Below are 26,990 nucleotides of genomic sequence, written 5' to 3' on the forward strand. Positions count from 1 at the left end.
CCGAGCATTTTTAAGGTGGAGAAAGACAACTACTGTGCATCTGGTCTTCATATTCTTATTTTAAATTGACCGGCAGTCATTTTCACTAGTCCATTTTCTCTTTGACACAGAAGTCCACCCCAAAATCATCAAGGCAATCAGGCATACATGTATTATAAACATGCCCCAGGTTTAATAAAAAGTCAAGAAGCAAATCAACTACAGAGTTAAGAAGCTGTGAAACAAATTACATGAGAAGATCAAACTGTGCTTTTTAGCTCTCAAAAACTGAAGAACAGTTTAGAATCTATGAAAAGAAAACTGAAGTTAAAAACCTGCAAAAGTAACAGCTTCATAAAATAAATTCTGCTTTCAGATTTGACACATGCAGGCCTTGCTGAACAAACTAGTTTTAGTTTATTTTTTTGTTTTGTTTGTTTGTTTTTAAGAAAATAAAACTCACTGTGAAATGAAATGATTGAATCCTCTGCACCATTTTTCAGGATGTAGCAAAGTAGGAGGAGGATTTCTGAAAAAAAAAAAAAAAAAAAAAAGTTTGGGGGGTTAAAATAGTAATGTTTACCAGAATTTTCTCACAAATAGTTATCAAAGATGATACTGGTTCTACTAGGGATAAAATGATGGTCAAGAAAGTAACGCCCAAGTGGTCTATATGTCCTTCAGAGGCCAGTTGGTTTTTTCTTGCTGCTGCTTTTTCATTGACAGTTTTCCTCTTTTCATGTCCTTCTCCTTTTATGTCAATACCTTTGAAGTTGGCAGTCAGTAAAGCTCACAGTGTGCTTTCCAGCATTTCCCTTTTAATTCAGACTGACTCAGAAAAGATCAACTGAGACTGGAAGATTAACCTAGCCATCACACCCTTTTAGCCCTTTACCCCTGATCACTGACTCTAACCATGACTTTTTAAGTATGGATATAATCAAAATAAGAACCACCAAGTTGTCAACAAGCTGTAGGATGTTCAGTCCAGATTTCAACCTGTATTCAGGTTGAATGACTCAGGAGATAGTCTCTCCATGCTGTAAACTCTATGAAAAATGGATGTTACTATTTAAAATGACATTTAGCAGACAGTATTTTTATATTACATACTGTCTTCCACAGAAATTACCTTAAACTCTGATAGGTTCCATGTTACTCGATGTATTATTATTTTCCTTTCTGACCGTTACAGTTAAATTACATGAACATGCAGAGCAAGGCTTATCAGTCAAGTTAAGTGGACCAAATTTCAATGGACAAACCTACAGCAAGAAGCATTCATAAACTGCATATTGCACTATCACCTTTCAAAGTTTTTTCAGCAGCTTAAGATTTATTAAGTATTGAAGTCCATTTAACTTCTTAAGATTAAACTTTTATTTTATAAAATTTTAATAATTTGTCCTTCGCTGCATTTGGCAGCTCAATACAAAGGATCATGTATTGCTGAATTGGCAAAAAAAATCACATATGACTTATTCAGCAACAGAAACATTCACTAATAGTCTGGGTTATATAATGAATTGCCTCATTTATACCAGGGCCACATTTGACAGCAACATGCTGTTTGGAAACATCTCACAGAACAAAAAGGTAAAAAACATAAACACAATATAAATTAGAGTTGATCTGCATAGCGGTCTTGAATTTTTCACACGTTGATTCAGAGTAGTTCCATTTAACAATTACTCTCAAACAAAACACTAAAAGGAAAATAAAAAAGGAAAAGACCACGTGGCTTTGTTGTAGATGGATCGTTTTTGTTCATCTGTATCTACTCAAAACAAATGCAGTCATCTAATTTCACTGCAGGCTGTCATGTTTTCCAGGATGAATATGTTATTACTCTTCTCTTTTCTTATAGAAGACTCAGGGAACACAATTTTCTTCATGAAGTGAAAAAATCCAGAATACTTAAGATGTGCATCACTTATCAATTTTATTATTAGAAAAAAGATATGATTGGTTATTTTCAATTACAATAATGTTTCAGTGCTCTCTTCCATTTACCAGGTTCATATACTCATACACATCACAGAATGCGTGGCTGTCTATGAGCGTAAAAAAAAAAAAAAAAAAAAAAAAAACAGCAAAGGATTTCAAGAGATACTCCAAGACAAAAACCTTATATTGAAGAAAGGTAATCTTTAAAAACCTCTTTCTCTATAATGAAAATGGTTATCAGTCCACACAACCTACATGCATGACCTCTGGAAAGAGCTTTAATAGACTCATGGCTGGGGATTGCACCAGTTATGCTATTTATGCTATCTTTATTTTGCAGGAATAGCACTCTATCTGACAACTTGAGTTCTGGTAAGAACAACTTTTTATTGTACTGCCTAAAAGTACAATGCATTTCTTTTTAGAATGATACCAACATTTTGAATTTCACTGCAAAATAATTCATTTTTATAGAAGCTCAGTTACTGTTCACGAAATATGTAGATTCATCTTTCCCCTTCAAACTGTTCTTAAAGACCTTCCATGGTGCTAACTACGGTGCTTACAAAAAGCATATTGTTTGGAGGCACTATTAATCTTACAAGTATCTTCTTCAAGGAGGAAAAAAAAGACACATGGGTACTTACATTAGTTGCAGGTGTTATGATGGAAACAGGTGGGATTTCATCATAGAACAGATGAGCAGAACAGATGTCATTCAGGAAATACATTTAGTCATTGGCAGGTTAATGATTAATGAAGTAAGTCATGTTTTAACCACACAGAACATGCTTTGTCCAACGAATAACTAAGCTACTAAGCACTTGCTGGTAGCTACTGAATACTCTCTCAAAGGTGGCTGAGTATGCTACGTGCCAAATTGTGAACTGTGGACACAAATACACAACCAAGGAATCTGTAATTCTAAAGATTTTCTCTTGAGCTTGATAACTTTTGTGTTGTTGATAGAATATGATACTACAAACAAATTAAGAACAATGTAAGATCACAGAATTAGTAGTCCTTTGTTCTCAAATCACTAAACTGATGCTTCGAGTACCCCATCTATAAAATTGGGCTAAATGGATCCAGAAGCTTAACTCTTTTAACATCTATAAAGCACATTGGTGCCCTCAGGTGAAAGGTATTACCTAAACGCAAGGTACAAAATAGGCTCACCCTCTTCTGCCATTATGCCCACAAAGAATTTCCAGGAAGGGGCATAAGAGGGTCAGTTAAGCTTCCCCAGCATCTCTTTACCTAACACAACACGAAGTGTGCTTCATGATGATGGCAGAAAAATCCATCGCTTCCATGGCACCTCCAGAGCTGATATCACTTAAACCCAACTTCTAGTCTAACACAAGATGCCAGATATGGAAGGGCAACTCACTACCAAGAATTAAAGTTGTTTTGTTTGTTTGTTTTGTGAGCATACTAAGTCCTTTGCAGTTTGAAATTAATAATCTGTTAAAACACCTGCAATTCATTCCGCTTTAAAGATAAAAGGTAAAACAACCCATACATTATCAGGTGCTAAACTACAGAGAAACACAACACTTGCCTCACCACTTTGGCTTATCAAATTTCCAACGAAGGCCATTTGCAACTCCAGATTATATTAAATACAGCACATCGAGTTCTATGGCTTTTGTATCCTTGCATCAGCTGACATCACTGAATTTCAGCAACATCTGGCAGCTTCTACAGTACTCAGAACACATTCACAGAAAAACTGAAAGCTGTACCTCTTGTTAACTTGCTACCATAATTTACTCTACCATCTTCATATAAAATCAGAACACTGCATGCAACCTGTCAATCACCCTTGCCACATATACAACAAGCTGAAGGACAATAGTCTTATTTTCTACTACAAGAGATGAAAATTAGGAGAAATAGATACCTTATTGGAAAAAAGTGAGTGTAATTGGGCTTGCCTTTTGAAAATGTTCTCGTTTGAAGCAAGATGAGTAATCAACCATTTATTTCCCAACATTGTGTCTTTTATTCTTTCTTTCTGTAATTCATAATTAGTCATAGAACTGCATGCTCTATTTCCTTAGGCAGATGTATTGCTCTTGTGAGGAGCTGGTCACATACTCTCATATTCAGTGTCTTCCATGGTCATAGTGATCCTGTGTCTCATAAAGAGTTTTGCTTCAGTAAGGACTGCAGGATTCAGCCTGTATAAGAGACCTCATGCAGAAGCACAGTGTTCCTTAGAACACAACGACATTAGTAAGCTTATCAAACAAGAACTGCTGCTGAATTCTCAATGATACATGTACAGTTATGTGCTAGAAATAGTTTAATCTGTCGAGCTTTATGTGTTCCCCGTCATTCAGCCTGCCTCCAAAGTCACAGCTGGTGAAACAAAATCTGTCATTTTACCACAATAAGGCCAATGATGCAGTTCAGTGAACACCATTCATCCTTTACAGTAAGCTGTGAGCCTAATTACAGAACACAGATAATAGATTTTTATTGGAAAAAGGAAAATAAATATTTTCATCTTAAAATACATCTATCAAAAAACATAATTAAAATTGAAAATACATTTACTATTTTTTAAATTACTTCAGTAAATTTAAGCCAAACCAAGATAGGGCCTCCAATGACCAGATTGTATCATCAGCCTACCACGTTGTTTCTAATGAGGAATTAGCAGATGAACCTCCAACACCTGTCACCGTGAACACACCCTGGCAGTCACAGCCCCATACATGCATGTTGCAATTTATTTATTTTTTAGGCATACTGAAATATAGCAACCAGAGACAATAGTTCTGTTGACAGTTGCCTAGGTTTACAGGTAGGCAGATTTTACTTGAAATTGAACCATTTGTCCCTATTTCCAAAAGCTAAGAGAAAAAGACATAGAAACAGTAGAAAGTTAACCATATATAATGAGATCTTCCTACAAAAGGTTACATAAAACAAATGGTTTGTATTTAAGTAAGTTAACATTTGACATTACTTAGTACCTGACAAATTCTCATAGTTTCAAGTCCTATTCTGCAAAGCATCCCCACATTGGGTAACTTACTGAAAATACCAAAAGGATTCTCAACCAGACTCAGAGGATTTCCTGATTTGTGGCCCATTCAAATCAGTAAGAGGTTTCCATTGATCTAACTGAATAATTCATATCCTAAACACTCCCCCATTCATCTGCCTCCTACTAAAGCCTACTCAAGTTTGATTTACTTTCAGTATTATATTTCACCAAAGTTCACTCAGTAGGAAGCAAGGTACTGCCTTCAGCTCTGTAAGACTAAGATAGAAACTGCAGTTTCCAAGCAGGAGTGAAGAATCAGCACAAAATCCTCCCATGTATTTGGAGGCAGGCCTTTGAAATTACTTGTTCAAAAGCGGATGGGGTGGGGAGGGGAACAGAGAAAAGGTATGCTCCTGCCAAATTCACCCTCCAGCCACCTCCTCACTTGGAAATGATTCACTTCTGCTTTGGACTAGTTTCTCCTTTTCCACTCCACTTTCCTTTTCCCTGAAAGGACTGTTCTACTCATGTAAATATCTAGTACAACTTCAATTCTTATCTGCTAGAATATTAAAGGTGTATCTACTGAAATGATGTGGAAGTGCCTTAATTCTAACAAGGAGAGCAAGGATATGCTGCTTTAAACCAAGAGCAAAACCTGCTATGGGAATGTAGTCAAAACCTACCCAGGAAACAGTTAAGAGAGAGCAGAATTCAAGACACTCCTGCCTCATTGCTGAAAGAAAAGAAAAAAAAAAAAAAGTTCTCCTTGCCCAAGTATTTTGCTGTCTTTTATTTACAGAGTTATCTGGTATTTCCCCCTTCACTGGAATGGATGTACTCTTTGTTTCATAGGCTGTACATAGTGCTAAAGTCTGTAAAACAAATGTATATTGAGTTTAATGTTAAATTGACAAATACGGATAAGAGACTGGAGGATCCTAATTACTAGAAAGGGTCTAAGTTAGCAATCCACTTTTAAAACTTTTTTTTTTTTTTAAATAAAGGGTCCTGATCCAGTAAAATGCAAATTGAACATCTGCTTACATTCTTTCTTAGAAAAGAATGATGGCTCTGCATTTTGCGATGTATAAATCCACACTAGCCCTCTTTTGGTTGTGATTTTACGTGACTGTTTATTTTGATGCTGCTAAGTAAGCAAACCAGTGGATTAACAATGAACTACAGGTCCAGCTGTAAAACAAATATAAAACCATAAGTGAAAAAAAATATCAACTACCTCTTTAAAACACATTTTAATGAAGATTTATTCACAGGTCTCCAGCTTAGAATATTTCATCAGCCAGCATAATAATGAGCAAAAATAAATGGTAAAAGATAGTCAGTTCCAGAATTATGCACAAACCTCCTTTTGATTTTCAAGATTCATTTTATGCATTGCCAAAAGAAAAGCACTTCAGGAAGAATATAAAGAGAATATAAAGAGATGTCCTAAGAAACCTCCTTCACAGGAACAATCCTGTGTTCAAAAAGGTAAATATAAAAGTCACCTTTAAAGTAATGAGTACGGAAATAAATAATGTGCTAAGCACATCAAATTATTTTGAATGTCAAATAACCGCCTTCAGAAAATGCATTTTTAAAAAATCTCCTTTTCTTTCCTTTTTATTTATTTATTTATTTTTTTAACTTTATACAGACAAAGAAAATGAATGAAAAAGTATTGTGAAGTGTTCTGCTTGGGAACATCTGGATTATCTTTGACTTTTTCCCTTGAACATTGCAATTCACAGGCCACTGGTTTCAGTCAGATTTGGCAGCTGCAAGGTTTCATTAGCCTTTTTCAGGACTTGACAAGGCATCATTTATTCTTGTCATTTACTCTTCAGTTTCCAGTTTCAGTTTCTGGTTTCACTGAGACAGAAACATGTATTTTATTTCAGAAATACTTTTTGATGGAGGTGAACTCACAGTTTTGCATTCCAGTGGTCAAGCTTTAAAACAGACAGCATAATTATAATTATGCTTTGTCATCTCATTTATTCACAGAAGTTTCAGAGAGTTAAAGAGGCACCAGCAAATTAACAGCAATTGAAACTGAGGAAGCAACAATACAGATTTTTATTTATAATTGCATCTTAACTGCAATACAGTATTTTGCTTTTCTATTAAAACCATGCCTCTGTCAATTTGCAAAGCAAGAGAACTGACAGTTGTGAAAGAAATAAAGATGGGACTATAATATTTCTGTGCCTGGCTGAAATGCATATCGTGTTGTCTAGACACTACAATTCTGTAGCTGGAACAGTAGGATACTGCAATTACACTGCATATTTGTAGAGTTGTCTTAGAAAATAAAGCATCTTAAAGTGAAACTCTCATAGGTAAATTTCTAAGGGCAAGTCCTCAATTGTACTTGTTTCAAATCCCCACTGTACAGCAGCTAGCTTATGAGGCCTGAGTAGGCCACCAGCCTGAGGTCCCTGCCCAGTGGAGCAGGTCCACTCTTGGAAAGCTAAAATTTGGCTCAACAAGAAGAAGGCTAACTGAGATGCTGGAAATTGTTTATCTTAAGTGGAGGAAAATGAATTTATATGACTAACGTAAATAAAAGGTCTTTGATAATTTCAGACAAGCATTTAATAAGAGATGACTGAGATATAGTTAACATGAAAATGCAAGTGGAAAAAGCAAGAAACGGTCAGAACTTGGGATACCGTTACAAAAAGAGAAGCAAGATCATCCTCAACGAGGGTAATTTCACTCTGTGATTCCAGAAGCCAAAAAATACTAACCAGAATATTAATTTTCATCCCAAGAAGGCAGCTTCATTCAGGTACTGAACGAGGAATCAGAATATAAAATTTTCTGTTCCAACCACCTCTGCCAGTAAACTTCTGTGGTACACTGGACAAAACTTTTTGCTACCTGTACTTCTTTACTTGTATTTCTTTATCTGATTAATTTGGCTTTTATTTTCAAAGAGGAAGACACTTTCTTATCCCTTCATTTCTGAGAGAGAAATGAACCTTTTCTTAGTTGAGTCTCTATGGAAATATGAACAAAAGCAACAATAACCTCATAAAAGAAGCTTATTACTATATGCTTGATACGGCTAGTACTGAATTCAGTCATTATGGTCGATGAGAACAAGCACCTACACTCTGCATTTTCAACAGGAGACAAGGATTGTTCTTTATTCATGCTTTTTATGACTCACACCTTACTCAGTGCTTTCAGTTTAGTCTGGCTCATACCATTTTAAGAACTGCTATTATTCTGATACCCTTACCAGTCTGGTTCAGAAATGAATACTTATAGATGGAATACATTAGTTAATGGTGGCACATTTCCAATGAGCCATTGGAATCTTTATCATGGCCCTTGTAAGAAATTCACTAAGTACTGAAGCATAAAGAATTGTACAAGACCTGTAAGAATACCTTTTTTATTTCTTTTAAATTGAATTCTCTTACAAGATAACACACCTTCTGAGCATAAGGACTGTATGTGGATTGGAATTAGTTTCCTGACCTATTCTTTCCAATAAGCTCGCTCTCAAAACATTTGAATTTTGGTCTCCCTTATAAAACGTTGTATGACTCAGGAATCCTGGTAGATTATAACTGAAGTGAAAACTAATAAACGCAGGTGACAAGCAAACCAAGATCTCCAAATGCAAAGAGTAGTCTCTCTCAAAAAAAAAATTAGGAAAAAACACAAGCACCATCACTAAACACTCTGAAGAGACCAAAACATTTAAAGCAGCACAGTGATGAAACATTGTTGGAAGACAGAAAAGAGCTGACATAAATCATTCTGCGTGGGTTAAGAGAACATTGGCATCTGACACAGGGAGATGAAACAAGAAAATAGCCAAGGATGTAATCTAGGAAACAAAAATACAATACAGACCTTTTAAAAATAAATGCTTTGAAGACTGTTACTTTCGTGACTACTACAGAATGCAAACTACCACATGATAGACTGCAATATCCTGGGAATGGGTAAAAACCCCAAAGCAACTGGTGGTGAAAGAATGGACAGGAGGAATACTTTAAAATAAATAAATGGGTATGAGACAAGCACATTGTTCAAACTGTGGAAGAAAAAATTCAGGTGAAATTTGTGTGCCCTAAAAATTGTTAGATTTTTGCCACCAACTTTAACTGGGAAAGGATTTAATCTTCTGTGAACATCAGTAAAAAAAAAAAAAAAAAAAAAAAAGGTGTAAACAATGTGCAGAATGCAATAGCAGTAATTGTTTTGGATACAAAAATGTGTTTCAGGTGTCTTTTTCTATAGTAAATATTAACACACTGAACAAGAATCTGAATTACAGCATGGTTTTATCTTTAAAATGTTAAAAAACATCAGGTACTTATGTTCCAAATAAAGTCAGCTGTGATCTACAATCAAACACTCTTATACAATCAAACACCTCAATAAATATGTGGAAAAAAAAGCATTTGTGTCCTTTTAGACACCTAACAACAATTAAACTATGCATAGTCATGTTTTCCCCAGTTTTTTCTGGAGTGCAGAGTTCTGACAGATTTATTGAGATCCTGAAACTGAAGTTAGATATGCTTCAAAGAGAGCTCTCACAAAGAGTATTACTGCATATTTGATTTGAGTGAGCACTAACTGTATCTGAGGAGTCTTTTAAAAAGTCATCATAGGTTCTACAAGGCTTAAATAGCCAATGCAAGAATCCAGTGAGGGGAGATAAATTGTTTGTTTGTTTGTTTTAAAGCAAACCTTAAAATAAATGAGCTGAGAAGTAAAATATTTTTATAATAATAAAAATAGAGGAAACAATATAGAACACAAACCTTGCTTCTTTCCTAAATGTCCTCTCAGTAATTGATTATGAGGAACTAAGAGGCGATTACATATGTTGTCATGACACGAGCATTCAAATAAAATCAACAAAAAAAAAAACAACACACGTATCATGATTAAACAGAGAAGAAAATTACACTTTCACCAAGTCAGATCTCTGTTTCTGTTCCAGCATAGGATGTTTTGTGTTCTTTTGGTTTCCCTAGACAGTTCAAGCAGATGCTGCCTGAAGAATTCTGACACATTTGCATGCTAGCAGCAGATCATGGTTCATCAACTTGCCCAATAAAGCTATCTTCTTGTAATTCAGCACATTCTCACCCAGCACTTGGTCTATTATGTGAATAGTCTGGTAGAAGAGAATCTGATTAACTTATACTGTGAATGAAGAAACCTAGAAGCAGCATTTTAGCTAATTTAACCAAACTAAACTGCATAAAATCAAACCATTTTAGTCAGCCAGGTAGAAAGGTGAAAGTTGTTACAACTATTTTTTCCTAATATTCTTAGAGACTGTGCTGCTGAACACCGAAACACTGACACACTCTCTCAAGAGGAGAGATGCTTCTGCCCTCACAAGGTTACAAAAGCACCATCTGCACAGGAAAAACAAAAACAAAAACTTAAGCACTCCCTTACCAAAACCACAATACTTGCTTTCAACCAAGCTCCCCTCTGCTCTCAGACCAATCTTGTTCTCCCCTTTGCTGTGTGTCTGACTTTCTAGCCACAGTCTAAGACTTTCTTCTCCTACAATCATACTGCAGAAGACAACACCGTGTCCTCCTTTCAAAAAAGGTTTCATCAGGCAAGCCCCAAAATTATCAGTTCTCTCATACATGCATCACCAACACTTCCGATCCTGTTTTAAGCAGCTGTACATACACAGACTCCCAGTTCCAAGCCCAGAACAGACCAGCACCACCATCTCATACTTGACTTATTTTGTTCATCAGGGTATGCATGCCTGCTAAAATACTGCTCCCATAAATAAAGTGATGTATTTTGTGTTTATTTTTTTCTAAATACAGCTTTCAGTCATTGATTTTCATCATTCACTTGCCAAGCAGATTAAAGCGCCAACCTTAAATACCTCTATCCTAGAGAAAACCAGAGCTATGCTCAAATTGCTTCTAACTTTCTCTTGGATATGTTATAAAAATACTGACACACTTTTTCAGTATAACAGAAGTAGTTCTCATTAAAAATAATCACAATTTTCCTGGAAAATTCACTTGGTTTTGGTCAGTTCCACCAGCTTCTTTTCCTGTCTTCTCAGCTAATTTTATTTCCTTTTTTTTTTTCCTTTATCTTTTGCATGCCCTCAGTGCTATTTTATTTTGGTTACTAACGACCAGAATAATTAGTCCAATGATTGTCTCATTCAGACTCGATAAAGAAGTGAAGTATTTATCTTCTAACTGTATACTACTCACATTTCCACTTATATACCTGCATGTATGACAAGAATCTTTTTACCACAGCACAGACTAAGGCAGGCTGGAAGACCTCTGGACGTCTCTAGTTCAACCTCTTACTTAAAGCACAAGCAGCTCTGAGCTCAGTTCAGGTTGCTCAGCACTTTATTCAGTCAGGCCTTCACAAAGGGCATTCACTATCAGTCAAATAGCTCCGTGTAAGTACTGGTGCTGTCACAGGACCAGACTTACAGACCAATTCACCATATCATTATCTGTCACTTTTTTCCTCCTCTTCTCCTCATTCTCCTTTCCCTGCCTGCTATTTCTTCACATAGTACTAGTGTAATGTTTGTAGACCTGGAATCCAACAGTCATTTAGTCTGACTACATTTCATATGTAAAAAGTGGTCTCCCTGCACAGGATGCAGTAGTTCATCTCTTGCCTGAGAGTTTTTCTTGTCCTTGCAACAGTGGTGAAAACTTGCATCTCCTGGCCAGATTCTTGAGAGAAGCTGCAACACAGCTATAATCTAAATGGCCTTTCATTATCATAAAATAAACCTATGGAAATCATTATTAACTCCCTGAATATCCTAGTTATCAAGATTTATAACAAGTGTCTACTCCAATAAATATTTCTTCAAAATTTTTATGAGTTCTACCATATGATTGCACCTATGATAGGAAAGAAATATAAGACATTAATTGTTAATAGTAAATGTGTAGATATGCCCAGTGCATTATTACTGCACTAATCATGAATAATGATTAAATATACTGCGTGGAATTTTAACATTAATCAAACTGAAAACTGTAACAAGTGAATCAATATATTGCAAGGCACAGCTCCATTTCACCAAGCATGTTTGCAAATAGTGTGATTATTTGTTATTCTGTATTTTTGGAAAAGACTTTAGAGGCCAAAGCACATTGGTATTTAGGGACTTATTATTAGAAAAATAAAAAAATAACAATTTCACATTCCTTGCAATCCTAAAGATAAATACAATCTTGCTAGTCTATGACTACTATCTAAAAAGATTGGCTTCCATTTTCTTCTGCTTCTATCAGTCAGTGAATTAATTCCTTTACAAATATGAACATCAATATTCTATTTCTGAGAAAGGCATCCATTTTTCAATTACATCCCATGAAAGCCTTTGGTACTGTGAAATGTGTGAGGTGTCTTATTCCCTCTGCAGTACCAAAGTATGTGAGCAGATTATCTTTTTTCAAGCAAAAATTTAATTTTTTTTTTTTGATTCATTATAAGTGATGTGAGCTACTGAACTCCAACATTAACCATAGGCTATGAGGTATGGTTTGGAAACTCCCAGGGCTAATGGTTTGAAATCTTGTTTCATTTCTTCAGGATTGCCCTCAAAACACAATCAGATCCATATTACCCTCCTTGAAAAATCAAGTTCTAACTTGATCGCAAAGACACAAGCATGGCAGGTTGCCTGCAAAGCAGCAACAAGCAAAAACAACCATCCCAGCAAAACGAGAAGCTTAAAGCACAATAACTCTCCAGAACATAACTGTGCTTTGTATGCAGCAACCTATGGGTAAACATGTATGAAAAAAAAAAAAAAAATGTTTGACAGACACATCACAGGTAGAATATGCAACTTAAATCTACACATACATTCCTAAATTGCCATTTGATGTGGCTTTAACCTGAGACTGTGTTCCAGTGTTAAACTGAAAACTAGAAGACAACTTCTTCGCAGCTTGCCCTTTTACCTCCATGACTCAATGATAAAGATTATCACAACTTACTAGTAAAATGTTTCTCTCTAAAACTGAACTACACACAGATGAGAGATACTGAGGCCTGAATATCCTCCCTGCCAGCATTATGGCACCTGTCTCATAGCAATTATGAATGGGAATATATCTTTTTCCCCTATACAACAAGGTTTTAATTCAAATGTCACTTTCCCCAAGGCCCACTGCAGGAAAAAAAAGAAAACACCTCTCCGGAGCAAGCATGAAGATGGATATCGTGCTAGGCCACTGCTGACTGGCACAACCACAATGTGAAGCAGGCTGAAGAAGGATGCCTCACGGCCTGGGAATCTAAGGGAACCACTCATCCAATATATTCCTCAGGCGGTGCTGTCTGCAGGTCTCTTAGGAACCTAGACTTGAATGCAGAGCTTTCCTGAGCAAGTTAGATGTGGGAACATCATCTGTCCTCAACTGTGGGTGAGTACCATCCTCAAAAACAACATAGGGCAATTTGTAGCCTCTACGTACAATTGCAATACTTGCTATTTGTTGCCAGCAACAGGAATTCAGCGTTTTCGTCCTTTCCAGTATTCAACGAATTTAACACAGTAATGAAGGCTGCATTTACCTGCAGCTGTTCCAAAGGGGGCTGGGTGGGGTGAGGGGGAAAGATGAGTTGGGTTTACACAATTTAAATCCTGATGGACGATTTTGAAAGGGAACCATAATGCAATTTTAACAGATTCTAAACAGCTTGCTTCATGCATGCTCACTTAATACTGAACCAAGACATTCTTAAAATTTCAAGCAGGGAAACCTGCTCTGGTTACCTTGGTGATAAACTAAAGACAAAAATTGCACATAATTGTTGCTGATGTCACTGCTCCCAATTGTTTCCAAGGTTACGGAGGATCTCAAATAATTGTGATGTTTCATTTCTAGACTGTATTGAAAGCCCATTTTCTGTTCTCAGTAAATTGTTTAGTGCTGCAGGTAATCTATCTAAACCCTATCTAATAAGGCATCAGCAGCCTCTCAGCAACCTCTAGTAATGATGTAGATTTATATGTTGAAAGTGTAGCTACCTAGTTCTTTACTGAGCAATTTGAGTCTGAGATTATCTCAATTATTTTTAGCCTAAGAATCTATTTCCATAACATAGTATATTAATCAATCATATAGAAATATCTGAACAGAAAATGTCTTACTGCAAAGCAATATTACATGTGAATTATCTACCTAGAAGGAAGCTGTTCTCTTGGCTGAATAGTGGAAAATTGGCTGTTAACTATTTATAACTGACTGATTTTCCCACTCTGTCTTCAAACTCATTTCAAATGCAGAGCACAAGTACTTCCCTGTACTAAAAAAATATTCAGCCATTCTACACCTTCTCCATTACAACCGCTATTTTACCATGCACCATAGCAAGAACCTCCTTAAAATTAGTAATTGCTGTATTGAGGATTATTTTCTTGCCCTCACAACTACAGGACAACTACAGACAATGTTGTTAACTACTGGGCTTCCATGTAAATTGTCAAGACATGAGAAGTTTTGAAAACACACTAAAAACAATCTATTTTTCATTTACATAATTAAAACAAGATTTTGTAGCTAGCTCAACTCCATAAATCTAAGCTACGTTTAAAACGTTTAAAATCCTCACTACTCCTGAAGGAGACAACAGTTAGTGGATGTCCATCTACCACCTCTCCTTGTGCTGGATGCGCCTTTCATCACTTGACTGCTCTCAGACTGAAGGGCTTGACCTTGTCAGCATGAAATTTTCCACTAGAGCAAAACAAAATGGCACTTACTGTATCTTAGCTGTCTGCTATTACTTATGCAATGGATTTTGAAAAGTAGTAATTTACTTCAGAAACTGGTTGACTAAAACTGTTTACGTGCATTTAATGCATGAAATGAATGGCATATGGAGTCACTAAAACCATCTGCTAGGCATGTCAGCTTCTACCTAGAGCTCTGAGAGGGTTAAGAGTGCAGTACTGAGAATAAAACAGAATACGAGATGATTCTTTTCTTGTTTGCTCAGAAAATGGCTAAAAGCTGGGCATGTTTATTTTCACGATTATTCATTTGAGTTTCTCAATGAATTCATTTCAGCTGCACACATTTTAGCTCTTGTGTCTGTAAATTCCTTGCATGTTCTAGCAACAGATATACTGGCAGGAATGTTTGCTGAAACAGCCTGTTTTAAATAAGCAGTGGAGAATATAAATATAAAACAATGCCCTTCTACTTGTAATTGTCTGTCTTGACCAGAAAGCCAGCTGGAAGAGAGACTTAACCAATCACAAAATGGCAACCACTATGTAGGCAAAGTCCTTCCTAACAGCTGAAATAGTAAATGTTTATAACAGGCTATTCAACAACAAGCCACAGAGCGCAAATTACTTGCTGAAATTAGTCTGTGAATACATCTGAGGAAAGAATGTAACTGCAAAATCAAAGTCTACTTGCAAACAATTTATGAAATGGAATAGAAAGACAAAATCAGTAAGATAACATATGCAACTGTATAATTGTTTATGTGATAACTAACTAGCTAGAGAAATACAGGAGGGAAATTGCACCAAGATGATTTAACTCCAGGACTTAATCTCCACTATCTCATGCAGTATACAGAAAATGTTTATAATATTTTGCCACTTTCTCAAATATATTAAAATGGTATAAGGTAATGAGGAACAGTTTTACTGTGATATATCTGCTAACTGCATATTCGTCCGTTTTTAGATGTATTGCCAGACTTAAAGACTAGTTATCAATACATATTTGATATGTTCTTAGACACAAACCGTTCTCTCTGCTTTTTAGACACAGATGATGTAAGGAAAATACTACTACCAACCACTCATTACTCAGTTCAACCCTGGGAAAAGTCTGTTCATGTCTGATATTGAAACTCTAGGACACACTTGACTTTTACCAGTTTATGTACTTGCTGGAAATGACTCAGTAACATATAACTTCTATACATCTTTAGATGGACAGAGTCCCTAATCAAGCACATTTTGGTAATGTTGTAAACTGTGAGGCAATGTGATAACAGTAACATTTAAACATCTTGTCCTCTTAGCACTCTTTCCCCATGGAATTAATACATGTTTTGTCAGATTATACGAACAAAATACCAGGACATTCACCCATCTTGCTCCTTGGCTTATCTGAATATGGACCTGGTTTCTGCAAAGGAAAGCCCCTGGCTTCAATTTTCCCTTTCCTTACCACCATATGATTGAACATGTATGCTCAATGGGTAGGGGTACCTACAGAGACAAACAACTTCCAACTCTCCTCAGACTCTGTTCACCAAGGAAAAACCAAAGAGGCATTATAAAGCTTTAAAAAAGCTGTGCCAAGAGCCCCTACAATTATGCAGTAAAGGACAGATGAAGGGAGAACAGTTGATATAGTCCTGCCTTGACTCAGTAAGGCTTTTAACAGTTTTTCACAAGAAACTGACAGAAAAGCTGATAACAGATGGCCTAGATGAGCAGACAGTGAGTTGGACCAAAAACTGTCTAAATGACCAAGCCCAAGGGTGGCGATTGATGATTCAAAGTCTAGTTGGACATCAGTAGTGTGGCGTACCCCGGGGGTGAATATTGAGTCCAGTCCTGTTCAGCATCTTTACTAGTGATCAGATTGATGGGGCAGAGTACACCCTCAGCAACTTTGCTTACAATACAAACCTAGGAGAAGCAACTGATACACCAGGGAGTTGTGCTGCCATCCAGAGGGAAGGAACCTCAATCTCACCTACAAGAGAAGGGAGACGGGTGCCTTCTCCAGCTTTCAGAAGAGCAATACTTGACAGATGAGAGGAAAAATTAATTCAGTTTCTGTTAATGGCAGCTGCCAGTGAGCCTAGAAATTCGCTCTAAATTTACCATATCCCTGTGGTAAACAGGGTAACAGGATAAACAGGATGATTAAAGAGACAGATCCTGAAACAAAGGATCTGTGCAACAGGGTCTAAAATCCTCACTTTCCACTGGTATATATACCCTTTCCAGACTACAATGTACATTGCTTATCTCCTCTTTGCCATGTTGTTTTTCATAGACATAAATTTTCTTTTCAAAACTTCAAATCACTGCTACCTTAAGAGATAACACTGATACGATGCAACACTTCTCACAACGTTGTTTGAAGAACTTATGCGTCTATTTTACTTCAAAAAGCTGAGGTCTAATAGCATTTGACAATCTTTTACTTTGTATTATTTTGCCAAAACAGACACACCTAAGTAGTGGCAGCAGATGGAAGAGGTTAAAAGTATCAACTCCCAAACTACCAACTTTGTTAGGCCCCCTTCCATTCATAATTTAGACCCTTCTGTTGAAGATTTGAAAATATATTCCTAGACAGATGACATGTTAACAGAATCGTTTCATGGTTCAGTGTCTTCCCAGTATGATTTATCTCTATCTGTAGGCACTGGAGGTCCCTTTTCAGGAGATTTATGATTTAGTTCCAAGAATTCGTTTTGATGAGGGACAATGTTCACATCATTGTAAAACAGAACAATAACATTTTCTCTAAGATAATGTTTCCTTTCTTACTACCATTTTTAAGAATAAGACTTGAGTATGTAGTATCAAAACTGTTTCCAAAACAGTGCACATTCATATAGTAAAGTGTTCATGAATGAGAAAGGTTTTAAAAATTTCCATTAATCCATGAACACACATCCCCTTCTCTTCCAAATCCACAAAGTAAAAACAAAGATTAGGTCCAGAAGGCTAGTGTCTAATGAAATATCTCACTTAAAATTTAACTGACATTTTCTTCTTCTCTCCATCTTTGCTATCAGATATTCTCTGTAGGACAAGAAAAGAGGTTAACCACTGAAAAATGCTTAAGCATCTGGCCAACAGCTCTTGCCAATACAAAGTTAATGCTTCATATCTTTTTTTTTTTTTTTTTTTTTTTAAAAAAAAAAAAGCAGTATTTTCATAAATGTTCAGCATCCAGCATCTCCTACTATGAAACAATGGTCAGGTTTTCAGAAGAGTGCAGCACATTGGAGTCACCTATTTTTCATGCCTGACTTCAGACACGCAGTAAATTCTGTGTTCACTTGCCCTCTGAAATTCAGTTCTTTTTGAGATAAATTCAATCTCTAATCACGTTTTCTTTTGCTGGACTCATTGAAAAGAAAGCTTTACATTGTTCTGCTCAAACAGATTTCTGGTAGCTGCAAGATGGAATACTAAGTGTGAGAAACAGCGCATGTGATGCCCCTTCTTCAGGACAAGGATCATTATTGTCAGGTCATCAGTGAGCATATGTCATCCACATCATACTGGAGGCAGTTAGTAGTTACAGTTTAAAATACACTAAAAATGGAGAACAGGAAGTAACACATCTGTTTGCAGCCTGTCAACTACTGCTATTTATCTATCAGAAGCATTTATGGGCCTTCTACTAGAATCTTCATAATAAAACCCTTACCCTGAACAAGATGGGAGAAGAGAACTGCAAATAAGAAAAGCTAAGTCCTATTCTGACAAGACAGTTGCTGCTCATGTTGAGGAGATGTAGGAGACAGACAGACATGACTGAGGCCTCGTTATCTAAAATGTCCTGTTAAGAACTATCTTCAGTCAAAAGAAGCACTTTCAGCAGACAGGATCCAGATCAGAGACAAAAGCATCTGAATCAATGTCCTTCAGCAATGCTATAAGGACAGAGATGTTAAAACTACCAAATAGTTATGAAAATACAGAGCTAAGAACCTTAGAGCACTGACAAAGAATGCAGAAATCAGGTATGTTGGTGCCAGTTCAGAATTTTCCATGTTACTTCTCTTCTGGACCAGCTGCCAGTCTCATTTGTCAGCTCACAGGGCTGACACTACAAGCCCTGTTGTTTCCTTATACATGTAGACACTATCTTGTACAGCAAACTATAAGAAAATCCTAATTTAAACAGTCTTTCCATGAGATACATAACTAGAATAGGACAGAGAGAATGTTTATAGCAACTAGATATGTTGTTTTTCACTAATGTCCTCTGAAGAGGTGAACGTAAAGTATTTGAAATAGAAATATAAAGATAATTCTAGATTTAAATGGGCATAAGGGGCCTCCCCTTGCACCAATGCCCAAACATGTGCAGGGGTCCTATGATATACATGCAGACATGCTCCTTTGCAGACCTCTAGTCTATTAAAACCGGTGCTTTGTACATTCCTGGCTCAAGCTACAGAATTGAGACGTGGACCTGTGCTAGTTGGAGGTGATAAACTAAACAGAAATCTGAAGTTTTGGAATAAAGATTTAATTCCTCCACAGAGTTTCCTGTGGATTGAAATTTAACTATGCTTTGCTGAATATTGCATTTTCTAAAGCAATGTCACTCTGACCTTCCCTACTATCGTTCTAACTGCTGTATAGAAAGAATAGAAAACTGTAATTTGTTACCTACTGGAAGAACATTTATGCTTTGTAACTAGTACCAACTGAATTTAGTACCTTATTTGCTTCTTATTTAGAGAATCCAAAAAGCATATCATGTTTGACTACTGTTATCTTTTCCCATTTTCTTGCTTAAAATAGCATAGAAAAAAACATAAAAGCCTAATTGTGTATCATCTGCTTGCACAAGTTGAGGTCAACACAGAAGGACAGAAAGTGTCTCCAGAGATTTTGGGGGTATGTAATTGCTGAGACACAGTACAAAATAATTAATTCATTGGTTGATTCAAACCTTATAAAGTCAAAGTAAACTGCACAGATCTCATTGCAATTCATTTAAGACTAACACCTAGGTCCATAACTCACCAAGCTGATACTCAAAGCCAAGGCTAGCAGCGCACCTACTGGCTGTCCAGAAAAAAATCCAATAACTAAACCAACAGAAACTTAACTACTTTAGTTTCCTACTTGGGAATGGAGGAATTCTGTGGAAACACACATACAGATTTTATTATCTAGTTTATTATCTATTAACTATCATTATTTAGCAACTAACATTTTAAGGTACATTCATGAAAACATATTATTCACTCCTTGGTAATAAAAGTTGTGAAGTATTGAAAAGTTTTCTGCTAACATAAAGAAATCAGCAGCATAAAAATCAAACCAGTTTAGCACACTGAAAGTAGTATAAATAGAAAAGTACAGATCTATAGTAGTCAAGAATGTAAGGGAACAAGGAAACAATTTCAGATAACTCTGCCTGAGTGATGTCCAAGTGTCATATACTGTGAATGTCAATTTCACCCCTTCTTCTTGAAACTAAGGTCAAAACAATCCTATCATCAAAAATTATAACGGGAGAAAACACAGAGAAATCAGATATATGCAGGAAGTCAATAACACACGACATTTATTGCTCATTATTCTTAGTATGTTTTTATGCTTTCAGACAAAATGGAGCTTGACTGTAAGGTTCCAAAGTTACACCATCGCTATAACATGATGTGGTGCCATGTTGTTTTAGTGAATTTAGTACATTAGTAATTGAACAATAGCTGAAACCTGATTTGCCAATTTCACATCAAACCCCAAGAAACCACAGCTGAAAGAGGAGTGGTTATTAACAAATTATATTACATGTCTCTGTCAAACAGTAGAGTATGGGCTCATACACAAAGCTGGAGTTACATAAGACTATATCCTGACACAGAAGTGATAGGATCTCAGAATTAGAAATGTGCACCTTAATATGCCCCTTCAGCTCCACTGAACTCCAATAGTAATGTGGCTTGAACGACAAATAGCTGTTCTAACACAACTTCAGAAACTGCTAATGGTGACTTCCCAGTTGAAAGCTAAGCCTAGCTGAACAAGTTCTCCATTCTCACTATACCCCTGAGGTGCAGTAAACTCCAGGTTTCAGCTGAGCGCTGCTGTCACCATCATGCACTGACAGTAGTCACATGAGTGAGCCCTTCCTTCATCTCACCAGATGTGCAGAATTATGGCTTGATTTAAACTTCTGGTGGAGGTTTAAACCCTATCCTCTTATAAGGCAGCCAAGGTTTATCAAACAGAGTTAGCAAGTGGCACGCAAAAATAAAAGCAGGGATTTCTTCCAATAAAAAATAGCTAAACTATAGACATTCTTGCTACTACACGTTATTGTACTTAAGAAAATGCATTGAATAAATTCAGAGATGAGAAACCCATCCTGGGATACTAACTGCCTGAAATGACCAACTGTCTTAACATTTGCATTTACAATCGTGACATTAATTATCATGAAAGCAAAAAGTGTAAAGATGCCAGATCTCTGAACTTTGAGGATTTGGGATTGAACTGTCTTGGAAAGTCAACTGCAATATAGCAGATTAATTCTAAACTATCAAACTAGTATAAAAGGGTGTCCTCGTTTCAGCTGGGATACAGTTAATTTTCTTCCTAGTAGCTGGTATGGTGCCATGTTTTGGATTTAAGATGAAAATAAGTTTGATAACGTGCTGATGTTTTTGTTGTTGTTGTTGAACAGTGCTGCCCTGGGGGTGCACAGGAAGCTGGGAAGGGACACAGCCAGGACAGGTGACCCAGACTGACCAAAGGGACATCCCACACCATGTGGCATCCTGCTGAACAACAGCACTGGTGGGGTTGGCTGGATGGGGGGTACAGGCTCAGGGACAGGCTGAGCAACTGCATTGTGAATCACTTTTTTTTGTATATTCTATTATTATTATTATTGATGTTGTTTTCCCCTACCTTTTGTGTCCTATTAATCTGTCTTTATCTCAACCCACAAGTTTTACTTTTTTCCCCCAAATTCTCTCCCACTGGGGAGAAGTGAGCAAATGGCTGCATGGTGCTTAGTTGCCTGCTGGGTTAAACCATGACAGAGGGGAATGCACTTTCTCTCTCAGTATTTACTCTCTCTCTCTCTCAGAATTGACTTCAAACAAGAACCGGGACAGAAGCTCTGTTTCCCATACCCCAGGCCCTTATGCCACTCAGCACTGGTCCACTTTATCTAATTTGAATGCAGTTACCAGTAGCAGAGCATAGCTATAGCTTATAAAACACAGAGCAGAAGGAAATCCCTTGACTTATAAGCATAAAAGACTTCTACCATTCTATTAAGTAAATGTACCCATTATTTATTTCATCAAAACAGATAATTCATATTGGTTTTGCTGAGTTATATGGAGATGCAACAGCAAATAGGGAGAGAAACTATAGACAGAAATCAAAGCCCCGATATGTCTTATTCTATGTATCACCCTATTGTTTGCTGTTGCTTTATACCATTGACATGACTTCTGTCCTCTCAAGCTGTTTTGAGCACTGATAAAATTTATAGATATCGCTTTATTAATCTGAAGCCTACCTCACTGTCCTAATTGCCAGGATCTGTTTTGCACTTGTGCAAAGGACACAAGATGAACTGCTGCTTCAGTATGAATAATTTTGGAAAGAGTGTTGGCAGTTCATGTCTGGGCTGGGGAGAAGGAGATAACTATATGATGCAGAACCTAGCACAACTGCATCTGCATATAAATAGACTTAATCAGAAATGCAAATTGCAATCAGAAGAAATTTTAAAAGCCTGTGATAACTGAGCAGATAACAAAAGGTCAAACTCTCATATAGCTGAAGGTTTTAAACTGTTATCAGTCAGTGGCAATTCTTTCTTTATAAGCAAAAAAAAGACAAGTACATGCCAGTCTGTAACCAGTGGCAGACAAATTCTTGATATATTTCTCCTATTAATACAACTGTTCTGTCGTTAAACCCTATTTTACACTGTTAATCAACTTATTCAGGAAGCATCAATGAAATGAGAACAAAATGAAAGCAAAAACAGTCATCATGAAGTAATGCAGTTAATTTACATGACCACACACGGAAGCAATTTCTATCTCCTTTTCATATCCATGTGTGAGGATCCAGATTGTCAAATCTTAACATTCTTGGGTAAATGAAAAAATAAATGATGACTAGTGTTTGCTGCAATCAACAGACTGTTTCATAGTATGGTCAAAATTGCGTGTTTTTCTTCCACAGTAAAAGCAGCCTAAGACTCTACAAGAATAACATTGAAAAACATTATTCAACAGTTTCAAATGTTGGCTTCTTCCTCTTTTGGGAAAAAAAAATCGATAGTAGCTAAGAAAAATACATTTGAAGAAAGGTACGTAGATATTATATGATTTTACTTACTAAAATGAGAGTATAACAAATGTTGTTATACATCATTTCAAGGTGGTCTAACCATAAACCAGTCTAAATTCATGTAGAAGTCAGGCTGAAAAAAAAAGTCTTGACATTACACATTTTTAATGTGTTACCTTATCAGAGATTCTTAGGATTTGAAGCAAAGATGTTTACCAAATATTCCTTTCACCTGACTAGGTTGCTTTTGAACAAACTAGTGAGCGAAGAGAGCCATCTAGTGTCATACCTTGGAATTTTAAAAAGGGTTTTCACCGGATGCATGTCAAATAAAGGAGGGTCTCCATCCCCCAGCTCAATAGCTGTTATTCCCAAGGACCATACGTCACATCGAGCATCATATGAATAGTCATACTGCTGTTCACAAGCAATGACCTATCAGCAAAAAAAAAGAAAACAATGCATTAACCTAATGCACATTTCAGGCCATCCTAGTATGACACATAACTCCACCGAGTCACGTCTAAAATCCTAATTAGATTTCAAATGCATATCTTTGCCTGCATATCCCAGCTGGGAAAAATCCCACAAAATGTAACAGTAAATTAGAACTTCTTAGTTGTTTTTTTTGTTTGTTTGTTTTGGTTTGTTTTGTGTGTGTGTGTGTGTTTTTCCATTTATTTATCTTAATACGGGAAGATCTGTGGAATGCTTCAGATACTGATACAAAGAAATATGCTGTACTAAATTCTGGTTTTGAAAACACTTCCTACAGAAACCAATGCAATAGCAGAGAATACTATTGATGTTATTCTTACTAACTTCTATGACTATTCATGAGGATAGACTGATTTGCACAGCTGTTTTTTAGATAAGAATTTTCCATCAATCATTCCTGCCAATTTTGGTTTGTTTGTTTGTCCCTACTAGGACTGAGTAGTTAAAAAAATAAAAAATCTTAATTAACACATCATGTACCTTGTCTAAGACAAACTGAAATAACAGGAATCTCTCCTTGGACATCACCAGAATTTTGTATCACAAACCTAATGCAGACTACCAGTTAACCAATTGCTTTCATTGTAACCAGAAGCTAACCATTAGATAGAACCTGGAAACAATTCTGCATTTGAACATGAGATTCAAATTCAAGTTTAGCCTTTATCTTTGCAACAGACTCGAGCAAAAAATCACAGCTTCATTGCCTTTCATTCTATCATGATTTGGAATTCTGTCTCAAGTTCACCTTCTCAAATTTAACCAATTATATGAACTGCTATGAAAATGTTGGATCCCTGCATATTGCTAATATCTACTTCTGTGATTTTTCCTTAAAGTTTTAAATATTGTTGCTAATTTGTACTTGAGATAACCAGAAACTTCTGATAGTATGTCCCAGGGTGGATGTATTTGTGTTCCTGTAAGAGGGTTTTGTTAGTTTGTTTTACACTTGTGCTACTTCCAATTTCTGTGCTAGGGCTTCAGTTTAGGATAGTGCTTTGCAGCTTTGCAGAGTAAAACCTGCAAGTCAGCATCCCAGGTAGCTGCTGGCAGACAGTCACACAGAGCCTGCTCTAAGAAAACCTTTCCTGCAGAAGATCCTGATTACAAACCAAGCTCTCAAATACTTTCTCCATAAACTCCCCTAACAGGGGAGCTCCAGGTTCTGTTCCACAGGCCCACAGGGCCTGCCCATCTTTTGCTCTGGAACTCATGACTCCATCACTTACTTTAGCAGAAATCAGGGGTGTTGCACATACTATTTAAAATACTACAGCAATGCATAGCAATGCATATGATTTTTTTTTTATTTTTTTTTTTTTTTTTGGGGGGGGGGGGCAGTCAGTCACTAATTAATTCTCTTCTCATCAACAGAATGTCTTGAGTGAAAGCTCTGAAGTATTTCTTAGTTCCTCAGAGAGTTCATTATAACCTCAATTTCATCCCAGAGATTCCTCATCTCTTGAAAAAAAAAACGAGTTTTGCAGTGCAATAGGCAGATGCTATGCAACTCAATAAGTCAGCTTTAAACCACCAGTCTCTTTTTCAGAGGCTTACATGATAATTTCATTTCCTTATACCATGCCTTAAAGAGAAGGAAAAGAAATGAAATTTGTTGTAGAAACTTGTAAGAAAGTCAGTGTTGAGATCCATCAGCAATATTGAAATAACTTGTTCTAGAGAGGCCGCTCTTGGCATTGGCTGCAATTTCCTTCAATGCAGTTTTGCCCAGAGGTTGCAAGGGATACTTGTGTTTCTTGATTGTTTGTTTCTTTATACAGTTCCCAAAGCATCTGTATACCCATGGACACTTAAAAAAAAAAAAAAAAAAAAAAAAAAGTCATGCAAGTCTGATTCCAAGGTCATGACTCATAGAAAGCTGAAAATGGTTTATCCCTACGTGACTAATGAAATGCACTTCCTTTTTTAATATACGAATAATACTTATCTGCTTGTTTGAAAAACCATTAGAGCCCATCTCCTCGCAGTGATTATCTCAGAAGTTGCCTGGTTCTCATAATTGTGCTGAGTCCTTTGCAAATACTTGGCTATTTGTTCTCAAACTTTATGAGGCAGATGAATATATTTTTGTTTTCAAGGGAAGGAACAGAAGCATCTGCTCAAGGTCACAATGGACATCAGCAGCAGTGCCAGGAACATAGCTGAGCTCTCCTGCATTCAAAGACACCACCACTCTTTACTCTATAAGCACACTAAATCACTTCTAAGTACATAGCAAGTTTTGCCATTGGCTTGTATCTTAGTCTTAGAAGGTTTAACAAGCTACACCAAAACAAAATGAAAACAAAGGGCTTTGCATTTGCGATGGATGATGAAGAGAAGGTATACTGGCACTGTTGGTTAAAGAAGAAAAAAGTCTTTGAGTTTCTCTCAGCTTCATAATATATTACATATCAAACAAAGGGAGAAGAATGAATAAAGCATCTCTGGATGCCCTGTGCTCCACCACTAACAGCCACACCTTCAGTAAATAGAGCACATGGTGGTAAAATGACACTACTGCAGAAATACTGGCACTAAACACTGTCAGATTCTCATCTGTTCTAGTAACAGAGCCTGAAATGATTGTTTTAGAAAAATATTCCCCTTAATTTACATTGTCTTTGTTTCCAAAACTCCAGCCAAGGGACTTTGCTAGCAAGTACCTTGTAGACAGTTAGCATGGCTATAGCGAGACCAGCCTTACAGAAAATGTACAAAATGAACTGTTTTTCTGACACTGCACACGCAGCATGTATATGGCTTTAACAATCACTTTGGTTTGAAATAAGTTTTACATTTCTGCAGAACTTATTATTAGAATCTTACCATCTTATGCGCCACTTATAGAAGCACCAATGGTACTAATTTTTATTTTCAAAACAAGAGTCTGATTTTACAACTTTTTTCCTTGATGAAAGGTCTAAATGGAGAGTTCGCTTTATATGTTGGATAGTGGACAACACTACCTCAAAACAAAGTCTAAATAAGAAACAGTTCTCTCAGTCAGAGTTTACAAGCTAAGCCCTTGGGAATGCCCCAGTTCTGTCTTGCCTTTAAAACCACTGGAACTCCCTGCAGAGCAAAAATCTCTGAAAGACAAATAAAAAAGGAAAAATACCATTGACTTATCCTTAATTATGTTCCTGTCTCTACAGGGAACTCAAAGAGACTTATTTTTTGGGACCATCTGTCCTTTTCAGTCAGAGCTCTGGAGCTCAAACTGCCTCTCAGCTTCCAAGGCTCTGCTGATTCCTGCTCTGCCCAGCGGGGTGTGAAGGCAGACAGCCCGGAAGAAATGATCTGAAACTGAAGAACACGCTACTTCCTTTCTCTACCTTGTGCAAAGACTTCATCACATCTGTACCTATTTTATATCCAGCAAAATCCTCCCTTGCTGGTACAAGCAAAAAGGAAAAGGCAGTTTGCTTCCCCAAGCAGTAGGGGATGATGCAGTTAATCTCAGGATTTGCCAGTGAATGC

At 36.6% G+C, this 26,990-nt stretch overlaps 1 protein-coding gene across 2 annotated transcripts in view; it reads right to left on the reverse strand.

Moving 5' to 3' along the window:
• Positions 1 to 26,990, reverse strand: part of MYO3B (myosin IIIB) — a 250,167-nt gene that overhangs the window by 181,517 nt on the left and 41,660 nt on the right. Inside the window, exons 7-9 of one of the 2 annotated variants that reach the window (XM_084524491.1) lie at positions 23,296 to 23,441; positions 443 to 508; positions 215 to 286 (exon numbers count right to left, since the gene is read on the reverse strand). In XM_084524491.1, the coding sequence (XP_084380617.1) occupies positions 280 to 286; positions 443 to 508; positions 23,296 to 23,441 (219 nt within the window). In that variant the 3' untranslated portion in view covers positions 215 to 279. Of the gene's footprint in view, positions 1 to 214; positions 287 to 442; positions 509 to 23,295; positions 23,442 to 26,990 lie in introns of those variants that run through there. The other variant, XM_084524490.1, reaches the window with a different exon arrangement.

The sequence above is a fragment of the Aythya ferina genome (genome assembly GCF_964211825.1).
Source record: "Aythya ferina genome assembly, chromosome: 6".
Lineage (NCBI taxonomy): Eukaryota > Metazoa > Chordata > Aves > Anseriformes > Anatidae > Aythya > Aythya ferina.